The sequence below is a fragment of the Pelophylax lessonae genome, assembly GCF_965119305.1.
Source record: "Pelophylax lessonae genome assembly, chromosome: 4".
NCBI lineage: Eukaryota > Metazoa > Chordata > Amphibia > Anura > Ranidae > Pelophylax > Pelophylax lessonae.
In genome coordinates, this window is record NC_138771.1 from 513,514,472 (window position 1) to 513,528,600 (window position 14,129).

The window sequence follows — 14,129 nt, forward strand, 5'->3', positions numbered from 1 at the left end:
CTTGCACACAACTACTCATTTCTTTGGAAGCCAAGTCTGCTTGGAAATATGTTAAAGTAATTGGTACTACGTGTATCATAGATCTGCACTGAAAGTTAGAACTTCTTAATATCGAGTTGTGGCGTTCTACACATACACATATATACAATATACTGTATATACAGTATATATATATATATATATATATATATATATATATAGCGAGAGAGAGACACAGAAATATATATATGTGTATATATATATATATATATATATATATATATATATACTGTATATATATATATATATATACACACACACACACACACATATATATATATATATATATATATATATATATATATATATAGAGAGAGAGAGAGAGATAGCACTAATTATTACCACATATGTTAAGATATTTGGGTCCGTCCAGGAACTTTTCAGATGCCCAGTCAAACATCATTTATTAATGTCTGGGCTGAACTGGTCAGCAGATGTATGCGGCACACAGAATTATAGGTTGTAAGACCCAGAACTCATGACGGCTCTTTAAAACCTTTTCCTGATGCTGCAAGGCTTTGATCAGGGAACATGAAAGGGATACGATCCACATGGGCACCTGTAAGGATTTAGTCCCATGTGTGTTAAAAGGGCCGACAAATTTTTAAACAACTTTGACTTTGTTTTTAAGCTTTGTATATCTAGTAGCAAACAGAAGATATGAGCTGAGGGAGTTTATTAATTTACTTCCTCTAATGATTTAGTGCTGACATACAGTATTTATGGCATTTTACAGAGTACATAGATGAATTACCTCAGTGCCTTTCCCCTTAAAGTGACCCTGTCAACCTGTGGGCAGGGAAAACTCGCCCTGCACATGTTAGTACCTTTCACCCGGAGCGCACTTATCAATGCTCGGGACCAGGTGGGGACCACATTCATATGAAAGTCAAACATTATGGCGGTTCCCCGGGTTAGAGATGAGTCTTGTACAGTGTGCAGACATCCGTTACACAGAGTCTTTCTGTAAAAATACTGTTCTGTGTCACTACACACAGCTTGGTACAGTAGATATTACATTTTGGAGAGACGCCACAGAGCCCGTCCCCTCTCCTCCACTTCAGTGTACCTCCCTCACCTCACTCCCAGTGGCAGATCAGGGTTCCACAGTGCACTTAGAGTGGACCTCAAGCGTGCACTTGTTAACTCCTTTCTTCCCATACCATATGACCAGGCTATGGGTCTCCTTAACATGAGTCTGGTTCCCAGTTGCTTTGAGAAACCGACTGCTGGGGAGGGAGCCAGGTCACCAACCCCTCGCTACTGGAGGAGCCGTCACCTACACTGGCTGCAATTTACCTTACACTAGTTCTTGGTTACTCAAAACAATTGCATCACTCCTCTTGTTTGTTGAGTAGACCTTTCATAGTGGTTTTGTTTCATATCCCACATATGCTTTACTGACCCTAATTCTTTCTTAAAATAATCATTTTGGAAAAAAGCTATTTGACGCATTTATGTTTAACCTCTTGCTGACCACCCACCATAGTATTACTGCGGCAAGGCGGCTCGGCTGTGCAAAACCACATAGTACTATGTGATTTCGTGCACGAGGTCTCGGCGGCGCGTGTGTGCCGCCGGAGCTGCGCTCCCTCTGTGTTTAGACACAGCGGGAGACGGGCAGCGGGAGGAGCGACGGCAATTGTCGCCTAACCTCTCAGGGCTTAGGCAGGTGCATGCAGCAGGCAAGGTGGACAGATCGTCAGGCTTGGGGTGGGTGCTCGACACTCCTCGTATGCTCCCTTCTATCGGCTCTGAGCCGCGCTGCCGGAGAAGATGGAAGTGGGTGAAGCCAAATCTAGGTGCGGAGGAGGAATTCAAATCCTCCACTGCTCTGAATGCTGGGGCCTCACTCTCTCCTGTCTGTCATGTGATGACAGTGATGTCACTAGTTGCTAGACACCAGGCGATACTAGTAACCAGTGTGGTGGGCTGAGCAGTAGAGGCCCAGTGGAGCAGAAGATTGGATCGGCCCTGGTGTGGACACGGGGCTAATAATTATAAACCAGCACCATGAGATCCAGGGTTTTTTTGGGGGCCCACGTGGGGCTATAGCCCAGGTCAGCCCCCCCCCGACGCCACTGCCCACCCCTTTTCTAATTGGCTTTATACGTACATTAGAAACTGGTATTATCATTATGACAGGATTTTTGTCCCCCTTTTGGGATTCTAGTGCTGTTTTTTGTCTTTTTGAGGTAAGCTCTTGGGGTTAATGTCCATCATTGGGTGCATATATTGTTTAGACCTACGTTGTTGTGGTTGATTAAATAGCATAAGCATCCTTTTTATACTTTACCCAGTGGTTTTTCCCTTTGTACGGTTGATGGTCCTCCCACAGGCTGGTGGGATTAAGTCTGCACATTGTTACATCAGTCTTTTTTTTATTTTATTATATATCTGTTAGAGATTGCACCCATCGATTCTGTTTGAGATATATATATATATATATATATATATATATATACACACAGTTTTCTACAATGTAAAGTAGTGAGTGTATAGCTTGTATAGCAGTGCAAATTTGCTGTCCCCTTAAAATAACTCAACACACCGCTAATAATGGCTAAACTGCTGACAATAAAAGTGAGTACACCCCTAAGTGGAAATGCCCAAATTGGGCCCAAAGTGTCAATATTTTGTGTGGTAACCATTATTTTCCAGCACTACCTTAACCCTCTTGGGCATGAAGTTCACCAGAGCTTCACAGGTTGCCACTGGAGTCCTCTTCCACTCCTCCATGACGACATCATGGAGCTGGTGGATGTTAGAGACCTTGCGCTCCTCCACCTTCCGTTTCAGGATGCCCCACAGATGCTCAATGGGATTTAGGTCTGGGGACATGCTTGGCCAGTCCATCACCTTTACCCTCAGCTTCTTTAGAAAGGCAGTAGTCGTCTTGGAGGTGTGTTTGGAGTCGTTATCATGTTGGAATACTGCCCTGTGGCCCAGTCTCCGTAGGGAGGGGATCATGCTCTGCTTCAGTATGTCACAGTAAATGTTGGCATTCATGGTTCCCTCGATGAACTGTAGCTCCACAGTGCCGGCAGCACTCATGCAGCCCCAGACCATGACACTCCCACCACCATACTTGACTGCAGGCAAGACACACTTGTCTTTGTACTCCTCACCTGGTTGTCGTCACACATGCTTGACACCATCTAAACCAAATAAGTTTATCTTGGTCTCATCAGACCACAGGACATGGTTCCAGTAATCCATGTCCTTAGTCTGCTTGTCTTCAGCAAACTGTTTGCGGGCTTTCTTGTGCATCATCTTTAGAAGAGGTTTCCTTCCTGGACGACAGCCATACAGACCAATTTGATGCAGTGTGCAGCGTATGGTCTAAGAACTGACAGGCTGACCCCCCACCCCTTCATCCTCTTTAGCAATGCTGGCAGCACTAATACATCTATTTCCCAAAGACAACCTCTGGATATGACGCTGAGCATGTGCACTTAACTTCTTTGGTCGAACATGTCAAGACCTGTTCTGAGTGGAACCTGTCCTGTTAAACCACTGTATGGTCTTGGCCACCATGCTGCAGCTCAGTTTCAGAGCTTGGTAATCATCTTATAGCCTAGGCCATCTTTATGTAGAGCAACAATTCTTTTTTTCAGATCCTCAGAGAGTTCTTTGCCATGAGGTGCCATGTTAAACTTCCAGTGACTAGTAAAAGAGAGTGAGAGCAATAACACTAAATTTACCACACCTGCTCCCCATTTACACCTGAGACCTTCTAACACTAACAAGTCACATGTAGGGGGGGGGGGGGGGATGGCTAATTGGGCCCAGCTTGGACAAGTTCACTTAGGGATGTACTCACTTTTGTTGCCAGCGGTTTAGACATTAATGGCTGTGTGTTGAATTATTTTGAGGGGACAGCAAATTTACACTGTTATACAAGCTGTACACTCACTACTTTACATTGTTGCAAAGTGTTATTTCTTCAGCGTTGTCACATGAAAAGATATAATAAAATATTTTAAAAAATGTGAGGGGTGTACTCACTTTTGTGTGTGTGTGTGTGTATATATATATATATATATATATATATATATATATATAAAATAAATATAACCCTCCCCCCTTTTTCCTCTTCCCCTTTCTCTTTCCTCCCTTTTCTCCCACCCCTTCCTTTTTTTCTTCTTTTTCCGCTCTCTTTTTCTTGGTTTTTTTGGGGATAGTTTTTGTTATTCATCATTACACATATTGATAAGTCAGTATGTATGTTAATTGTGTTTGGATTTGCTGAAATGTTTTCTATGTACACATTTTTTATTTGCTTTCTGTCTTGTAGTTGTAGTGAACAATTATACCCACATGAGAGTTTTAAGGTCCTGCTGAAGCATCTTTGTCCACAAAACGCGTCAACCTAAATTTTTACCACCTTGGAGGATCTACATGCTCAAAAATTCCCTGCCTCTCAATGAGAGACAAGTGGTAGAATTGTACATTCCCTACAAAATAAGGCGTTCCTAACTGACAGATGGTGTTTTTAAACTGTTTAAATAAAGACATGTTTTTTTAAATTTTAAAAACAATGCTTCTGAAATGTGTACTGTATGTGTTCATTGGAGGGAGATTTACATAGTTACATAGTTGTACATATCAGTGCTCATCAGTACGGCATATTAGTACCTCCTCATCAGTGCCCATAAGTGCCACCTCATCAGTGCCCATAAGTGCCACCTCATCAGTGCCCATTAGTGCAGCCTTTCAGTGCCCATGAGTGCCGCCTCATCAGCGCACATCAGTGAAGGAGAAAAATGTATTTATTTTCAAAATTTACTCACAGAAAATAAGAAAAACTTTTTTTTTTTCAAAATTTTCTGTCTTTTTTCTTTTTTTTTTGTAAGAAATAAAAAACCCAGAGGTGATTAAACACCACCAAAAGAAAGCTCTATTTGTGTGAATAAAATTATAAAAATGTCATATGGGTACAGTGTAGCATGACCACGCAATTGTCATTCAAAGCGTGAGAGCGCTGAAAGCTGAAAATTGGCCTGGGCAGGAAGGGGGTAAAAGTGCCCTGTAGGCAAGTGGTTAAATCTCCTTTCCTCCAGATGTAAAGAGCGCCCCCTTGTCCACTGTGATGACCTTAGAGTAATAACTCAACACCAAGTTCACTACATGGACCTGAGCTCCTCCATTTAAAGTCCCATTTACACTGTTTTGTCCTTTGAAGCAATCCATTCTGGAACCAAAGCTCCAGTGACAGTAGGAAATTCTAAGCATCACTCCTAGGTACTTAAATTCCAGATTTGTATGCTGTAGTACAATCAACTAGGGAGGTGTTTAAAAAAATCTTTTGCCATATAGTGTATGTTCCAGGATGAAACTAGCAGAATGTACATGGGGAGGGATTTGGTATCTTTGTCTTATCCTACTCCAAGCCCAGAAGTTTGTGGAAGTTTCTTGATTTTTTACTAAATTTCCTCTGGGTAGTAATCAAGCAGGCTTCTGGTCAGGACATACGTTCATTATTATATAAAGGAATGTATGGTATTAGTCAAATATGTTTGCAGTTTCTGCCTAAAATATAACATTTCTACTAATATTGATGAAAACAGACTGGCCATCTGCTTGTGAAGAATTGATTCTGCTATTTCAGATACAGCTAAAACCCAGCCAGTTCCCTATTTTTCTTGGGGACTCCAGTGTTGAGATCTCAGGGATGGTGGAGGTTCCTCATGATAGACAAAGTATGTGTCCAGACCTAGGAACTGGGCGCAGGGATGATAGGAACCCCTTATAATAAGCATAGCGGTGTGTAGACTCAGGAAATCATCACAGGGTGCAGAGATCTCACCAATAGAGTCCTTGAGAGACGGAAGAGACTGTCAGGAGGGTTCATTCTTTAGCATCTATCAAAACTACTACTTTTGATGCATATCAATTTAACTTTAACTTCGTGACATTGCTGTTGTGCAAATTCACTGTGGAACATACAGTGTTGTCCCCTTGTTAAACCAAATGGAAAATCAATAGTTCTACTGACAGGATCAACAAGTAAAAAAACTATGTTATAGGAGGAAAGTATTAATGCTAGTAACAGACTGCATCATATTTGTAATTTTTTATTTTGATCGTAGCTCCATTTTAAAGCCACATTTCGAGAAAATAAAAGGTCCACAGCCCCACTGCAAGGATTAACTTCTTTTTCTGCGGATGGGGAAAGCAGTTTTACTTTTCTGATCCCCAGCTCCCCGGCAAGAGGTGCTCACATATGCCCTGGTGGTGGACTGTCCTTCAGTGTCCTCACATATAAGGTTATGGTTCCTGCATTTGTCTTGATGACACCAGAGGACCTTATGGCTCGTTTCCACTGAGCGGTACGGTTCGGTTTGGTACGGTGCGCTATTTTTGCCATTTCCATTGTGAATGGTACCCTAATTCCGAACCGTACCGTACCACTTTTTTGGGACCCTTTCGTTGGGGTACCAAGCACATTAGTACCGTACCAACAGGGTGGAGCTACACTCTGCATAACTTTGATTGGTTGACAGAGAATCGTGTATCACAGCTTTCCTGCTACACCACGCCTATCATGAAAGGGTACTATTGGCAGTGGAAACGCAAGGTGTACCGTTCCGAACCTCCGAGTTGTACGAACCGCACCGTACCACTCAGTGGAAACGAGGCATTAGACCACCAAAGTGCAGAGAAGAAGAGGCTACAGGTACTGGTCTAGCAGGGTGCCTGCAGGAGCAGAGTATTACGTAAGTAAAGCCCCGTACACACGTACCGATTGTTGGCCGACCGATCGGCCGTCTTTTGTCCAGTGTTGTTGTGTTGGTTGAAATGTGCTCTAGACTGCACACGAATTTTGTTGGCCAACAACAACCAACTGCAGAAGTGATGTCATGTTCTGGTCTACTTTTCGTGTGTTTTTTCTTCTCTGAGCATGCCCAGTCTTGCTCAACCTGATTGTTGTCGACCGAAATCTGTACTGACTGGCGAACAATCGGCCGTTCTGCTGACGGCCAACACAAATTTTATAGCATGCACACCAGATTTTGTTCGGCCGAAAAGTCACAGTCGGTTGTCGGAATCATCATACTAACAAACCGATAATCGGCCGATCGGGCGGCGGCCGAAAATTCACGGCCAACAATCAGTACGTGTGTACGGGGCTTAAGGCCCCGTTCACATTGGGCAGATTCCACTAGGAGTCTCCCTGCTCAGCGGGGAATCTGTCCACTGGTCTCTGCTAAACAGGTGGATGGCTTGTCCATGTCCGCTCCACTTACTCAAAGAGGACAAAGAACACAGCCTGCTGTCCTCTATGGCCATCCAGATTTAAATGGGCCACCTGTCTGTTTACACCCAACTGTCATCCGATCTAACAGATGGATGAGGAACGGATCCCCCATCTATCTTTTTTTGACGCATAGGATCGGATGTTGGCGGGTGTCAACAAACACATGTCCATTGACATCTGCCACTGCATAGAAGACAATAGATGGTCCGATTGGGTATGCCTAAAAAACTGACCCAATCGGTCTGCCTGTGTGAAAGGGCCTAACACTGCTGTACCTGGTCCCCTAGACATAAACAAAGAAGTTAACCCTTGTAGTGTGGGTGCAGTCCTACTGCAAGGGAGGTCTTTCGTTTTCCCAGTGTTCAGCTTGAAGATACTTCTCAATTGCTTTGACTTGTGGGTTACCTCCCTACTCTGTCTTGTTAAAACATGATTGTAATCAGCAGTTCTCTCCAAATTCTACAGACGTTCTGCCATTAAACACATTTCAGGAGTCCAAGTTCCATGAATACTATCATATGACACTGAGTGGATTGAACATAGAGGATGCTGGGGTCACAGGGAGCCGCATGGAGCTGCCAGCTGGACAAGGAGGAGAGGATTAAACCATGTGACCAGTATGGGTCTGACTGTTTAGTCATCGTTCTGATATGATCCAAAACTAACTAATGAATGCATTGCATCCTTCATGTGTTTTATTATTCCAAGAGAGGCTTAGAGAAAAGCTGCATCAATTATCCATTGCACTTGTCGGAAGGGAATATAAAGTGACGAGAGATTGGATTTAAATTATATTAATAATATAAGGATGTAGGATAATAGAACCTTTAAACTTGTAACTATTCGTAAAAGCTGAACTCCGGGCTCCTCTCCTGTACTGAGATTGCTTACTCTGATTTCACTGCACAGTGCACACTGTGAGCTTCTCACCGTGTGCATTAGAAGCTGCAGCAAGTCAGATAGAGCCCGCCTCATTTCTTTTCACTCCAGCCTGACGGTCCTTGGGCCACCCCTTTTATTCATTCACAGAATCCATACAACACATTCCCTGTCTGGGGAACCCTACCTCTCCAGAGGAACATTCACTCATCAAGGCATTTAAAAGCGGTTGTACACCGCTGCCTTTTTTTCTTTCTTACCTGCAAGGCAAAGGCATAATGTGCTAGTATGTATTGCATACTAGCACATTATGTTAAACTCACCTGAAAACGAAGCGGTGCCATCTGGCAGCGGAGGCAGCGTCGATCTATACCCCGTCTTCCTTCTGGGTTCGCAGCTCTGGCTCTTTGACTGGCCAAAGCCACGATGACGTCACTCCCACGCATGCGCGTGGGAGCCGCCAGTCACGGTACACTGCTCTAAAGAAACGGCATGGGCAGCCATTCCTTCAGACGTAACTGGCTTTTAGGTCAGTAAATATCTCCTAAGGCCTCTTGCACACGATACTCCTGTTTGAGCATCTCGCGGCTTGAAAATGCTCAGTATAGCTTTTTGAGCTAAAATACAGCCCATTAATTGTAATGTGCCTATGCACACAGGCGCGTAAACAAGCACTGTGCATTCTTCAGTAAGAACAAAATAGAAAAATCTGCATTTTTGGTCAGTAATTTAAGCCTCAATGCACGCAAATACATACAAAAAAAAAGGTCTGGAAAAAGTAGATGCTCAAACAGGAGTATCGTGTGCAAGAGGCCTAAACGGTGCATGTTTAGAAGATATTTACATGACCTATAGGTAAGCCTTAATATAGGCTTACCCAGAGGGGTAACTAGAACCTTCAGGGCCCCGATGCAAGAAACCATGAAGGGCCCCCCAGACCCCTGGCCGGGGCCCTTCCCTTCAAGCCCGGGGCTCTTCCCACTAATCCTGGGGCTCTTTACTCTCATTGCATGGCCTTTTATTATGGTCCCGCATCAGGATCCTTTCACAAGTTCTGCAGTGGGCCCCCTTCCTGCAATCTTGGGGCCTCCCCACAGTGGTGAAATGCCAGGGCCCAGTCGCAAGTGTGACCTTTGAGATCCTAGAAGTTCACCCACTGTTTTGCTACCGGGCCCCCTGTAGCATGGGGCCCGGTAGCGATTGCAACCCCTGCAACCCCTGTAGTCACGCCCCTGGGCTTACCTATAGGTAAAACCTAAAGATGGAAGTTTACTTCCTCTTTAATATTTGCATAACTTCTCCGAAGAGCCAGTTCACAGCTTGCATCAGGGCTCTTGAAAGGAATACAGATGCACCTCGTATTAGCCATGCTCTGCCTGCAATGCACAGAGAATCACAGAGAACCAGTGATGACTTCACTGGGTAAAAAATAAGGTATTGATCAGGAGAAACCAGAGAAGGTAAAATGTAAGCAGAATAAACTTCAGCTTTAAATGAATCAGAATAAAACCTCATTAATTTTAGTTTTGAATAGAGCATAGGCGTGTGCATAGGGTGAGCCAGGTGTGCCTGGGCACACCCTAATCACCCCATGCACATTAACATTATCACTTTTTGTGAAGATGGGAAAAATCTCTCTCTTACTGGCTCTGCGCGCTTTACGCACTTCCCTTTCAATGTGTCGACAGGGAGATAAATGTGCTGGGGTCATATATATGTAGACACACACAAACACGTGTGTTTGAGCTTTGGGCTGCACGCCCTAATTTAATAGGCTGCGCACGCCTATGGAATAGAGTATTGGTTAATATCCCTGTTTATTTTGTTCTGTCTGTGTCCTCTCTGGGGAGGTTCACCACCTTGTCCTGTGACCATTGTTATCAATATAAAAAGTGATGGGAATTCCAACATTTTACAGTTGTCACCAGAACAGTAGATGGGGGGAAATCTTCCATTGTGGACACCTTTTCCAGTGATAGCTGTCTAAAGAAAGTAATTCTTCTTATTTAATAGATTTCCCCCATTTCCTTGCTATACATACATTCAAATATAATATAATAGATGGAACCTCCTATACCTGACACCAGACCTATCGTCTGACTTTAAATATACATTTTAGAACCCATCAGGACATAAAAAATGGAGCTGCCAGCATTAACTTTCTTTTTAAAGGTACAGACTCCAGGGCTGTCATTCTGATCCTTGGCTTCACTAGTCAGTGTCGGAACTGTAACAAGCAAGTATTAAACCCAAAACCAAAAATGTTTGATATTACAGCTTACCAATCATTATATTGGCTGCATTCATTTTCTTCTTTAAGCCATTTTTCCTCTGTTTTCACCTGGTGGTCAGGCCAGTAACACACTTCCTATATTACAGTGCCCCCACTCTGGACTAAGGAGCAACAGAGACTCCTTTGGACAGCAGCATTGCCAGTCTGGGGGGAGGGGAGTGTTAGACGTATTAGCAGATTTAGGCATTCCATACATTGATATCATTTTTTCATTCAACCAGTGAAAAAGAAAAAAAAGATCTGATCTAATGTGCGGATTGGGGAATCCTCCCACTGTGCTACTTCCCTCTGATGGTGGGGATACCTCTCCGCAGTCAGAATGCAATGATCGGTGCTGCTGGTTATAGCCAGCGACACTGACCAATCAGGTAAAACCGAAAAGGCTGGTTTATCAATTGACTTCTGTACAACCAGGGTGCCCATACATGAATCAAAATTTGTCCGGTCCCTGCTACACAGGCTGAATTTCGATCTATGTATGGCCGGCTTTATATACATTAAGAAACAGTGGCGGCTGGTGAATAAAAATTTGGGGGGTGGGTGGCGGCGGCCAAACCAACACCCCCCCGCGTCGGATGGCCGGGTGGCCAGCTGGCTGGCAATGTGCTCTACCACGCCCTCCCTCCTTCCTCTCCCCTCCCAGGACAGATGGCTGGCTGCCCATCCTTACCTGCTCCTTCCCCGAGCGCCGCTGTGAGTCACCGCTTCCTGATTGGCTGGGAGGAGAGTCAGTGTGATAAAAGTGAACATTCATTTGCTATTGTCATAGAACTGGGTGGACTCGGGGCACCGTGCTCTGCACCCCGAGCCCACCCTTTTCTGAAGCCTATTGGAGCCTCTGGTTCTAATCACGTGCTTAAAAAAATCCATGCGTCTGGCGCCCTGCATGTAGATCAGGGGGCCGGACGCATGGACAGGGGGGGCGGCGCCCCTGCGCCCCCAATAGACGGGCCACCCCTGTTAACAAACTGAAACCAAACTCCAGTTACAGAAAAAGGTTTTCCATGAATAAATAAAAGCTGATTGTTGAAAGCACCCCTGACAGTGGTAAATGGTTTGTCTCATCCCTGTAACGGAAAGAGAGATTGTCCTTTTAAAAAAAACAACAGACTTACTGGCTGGATAACCAGATAAAAAAATAGAAGAAAGAAAGCCTAAAAAAGAAAACTATTGCAGCTATCACATCTAAGAATTGGTAAACTGCAATATAATAAATGTTTTGGGTTTATTACTGTTTTTACTTTTGGCTTGCATTTTTGCTTTTAATCAGTAGCTGTACCTTTATAAACAAGTCAACCATGGTTCTCTCATATTGCTATCCTCACAGGTTTCCTTTCAGAACCATTTCATTTCCAGCTAATCATTTGCTACTCTTAAAAAAAAAAAACTAAAAACAAAACTAAAAAAAAACCCATGGGACCTAAATTGAATTAAAGCCTCCATCAGCAAAAGACCTATGTCACCAGAAAAATCTATATGTGGAGGTGGAATTTATATTTTGGAACATAGTTTACTGTACAGTCTCTTTGTGCTTCTGTATTTCAAGGGATCACATAAAAGTTTTCTTTACCTACAAGCATCACTCCATATTACTTGACACCTCTGTATGTACATATTACAATGCTTGAATAAATATGTATGATATAGATTTTTCCCCTTAACTTTAAATTTCATAACATTTTTAATGCAAGCCCGCCCCTAAAAATAAATACATAAAATAAAATAATTAAAAAAATAACATCTTTAAAAAGAGATCACAATACTTACCAAGTCCACCATGCGTGAATCAAATTGGAGCTACATACACAGGTGGCATTTTCAGTATCCAATTCTTCTGGGAGTGGTGGCAGGGTTGATAAATATTACTAATGTATTTTTATAGCTTGGATTTTTTTTTTTTTTTTTTGTGACAAAGTCATCTTATATACGAAAACAAATAAAAGTGTAAAACGGACACCATGGCAAGCATATATATACACACACACACACACTTAAAAAATTAAACAAGCTTAAAGTGGGTGACTCTCCTGTTGCATGGACATTCTAGTGGCACAGGTGTTTATACCACATACAAGGAATGGAAAAAATAAAATAAAATATATATATATCTATATATGTATATATACATATATATATATGTATATATATATATATATTTAGATATATACAGTATATATATATATATATATATATATATATATATATATATATACAGAATATATAATATATATAAAAACACACGTAATAAAAAAAGAAATAAGTAAATAAAATAAATACATTAAATAAATAAATATATATATATATATATATATTTTTTTTTTTTACCTCGCTGCCACTTGCTGGTGAAGTTGGCTTCCACATAGTTGTAGAAGAGCAGTAGCAGGCAGGGTAGAAGATACATGGTCTCTGTGGCCCCTGTAGGTTGTGCGGTCTTCTTTAGAGGGATGTGTAGTTGTATTTAGAAGGACCTGTTCTCCTGGGTACAGCTGCTGATCCTCCCAGTAGTTGCTTCTGTGCTCTCTGAAACCTCTAGTACATTGACTTATGGCTGGCTGATTTTTTTTTTCCACTCTTACACATCTGGAAAGAGTCAGGAATGTGGCACGTGAAAACTCGACCGCCTGAAGAACACAAACATTATCCCATTCTCTATGTCGCTGTCTGCGCTGTAATTGGTCCTATGAGCTTCATGTTACCACCTGATATAAAACTCATTTGCAATCCAAAGTCATTCCTTACATGGGTTCACAGAAAAGGTCAAACAGTCCAGAAGAGATTTTTTCTTCTTCCAAATGATTGGATGATTGAAGAAAACGCAGCTTCAGACAATTCACTAAGCTCAGTGAAAATTCACTTTCCAAAGTGAACAATCGCTGCGTCTTTAGTCAATTAATCCCGAAGTAATGGTAAACCTCTCCACTGGGAGCACAGAAGCAATGAGGCCACATTCACACTGGCATTAGAAACAGGCAGTTGAGGCACATTTTTGCCATTCATCGAAAGCCTAGTAAAGTAGCCTGCAATGGATAATATGGATAATGGACAGAGCTATTCGTTGTGCGTTTGTGTCGCTTTGCGTAGATGTGCAGCAAAAATGAAGCTACATGTCAAGTCTAGGAGGAGTTGAGGCTTGTCAACTCCTTCCATTCACATAGCTCCCAACTGTCCCTGATTTGGAACAAAGTCCCTCTATCCTTCCTCCTCATTTGTCCCTCATTTTGGGCTGATCTATATAGTTGTATAAAAAAATGCACTATTTATCTTTCAGTCCCGGTTTACACTTGTGCGATGCGGGAAGGCTGCGAATTCGGAGCCTGTTCCCGCATCGAAAACGCAACCCTGGCAGTTCACACTGCCATATGCGATACGCAGGGGGTGTCAATGAAATGTTAACGACACCCCCAGTTTGATCGCATTTCGCAGTGCGATCTGACAGTTCGCACAGGATCGGATCGCAGAAGTGTGAACCACTGTGCGATCCGATCCTGATTTTGGTGCGGATACAGTGCGAATTCAGCCATACAAAGTGTATGGCTGAATTCGCATCCGCACCTCCGATCGCATTTAATGAAGGAGCAGTGCGCTCCAAATTACATGCGATCGGCGCACTCGCAAAAGTGTGAAACGGCCCTCAAAGTGTTTCCCAGTGCTAAACCT

General features: G+C 42.9%; 1 protein-coding gene across 1 annotated transcript in view; it reads right to left on the reverse strand.

The window, feature by feature from the left end:
- The window catches only part of FAM180A (family with sequence similarity 180 member A), a 58,095-nt gene extending 44,932 nt beyond the window's left edge, over positions 1 to 13,163 (reverse strand). The window contains exon 1 of the mRNA XM_082255940.1: positions 12,798 to 13,163. Coding sequence (XP_082112066.1) covers positions 12,798 to 12,873 — 76 coding nt within the window. The 5' untranslated portion in view covers positions 12,874 to 13,163. The remainder of the gene's footprint in view (positions 1 to 12,797) is intronic.
- Positions 13,164 to 14,129: the final 966 nt, after the last annotated feature.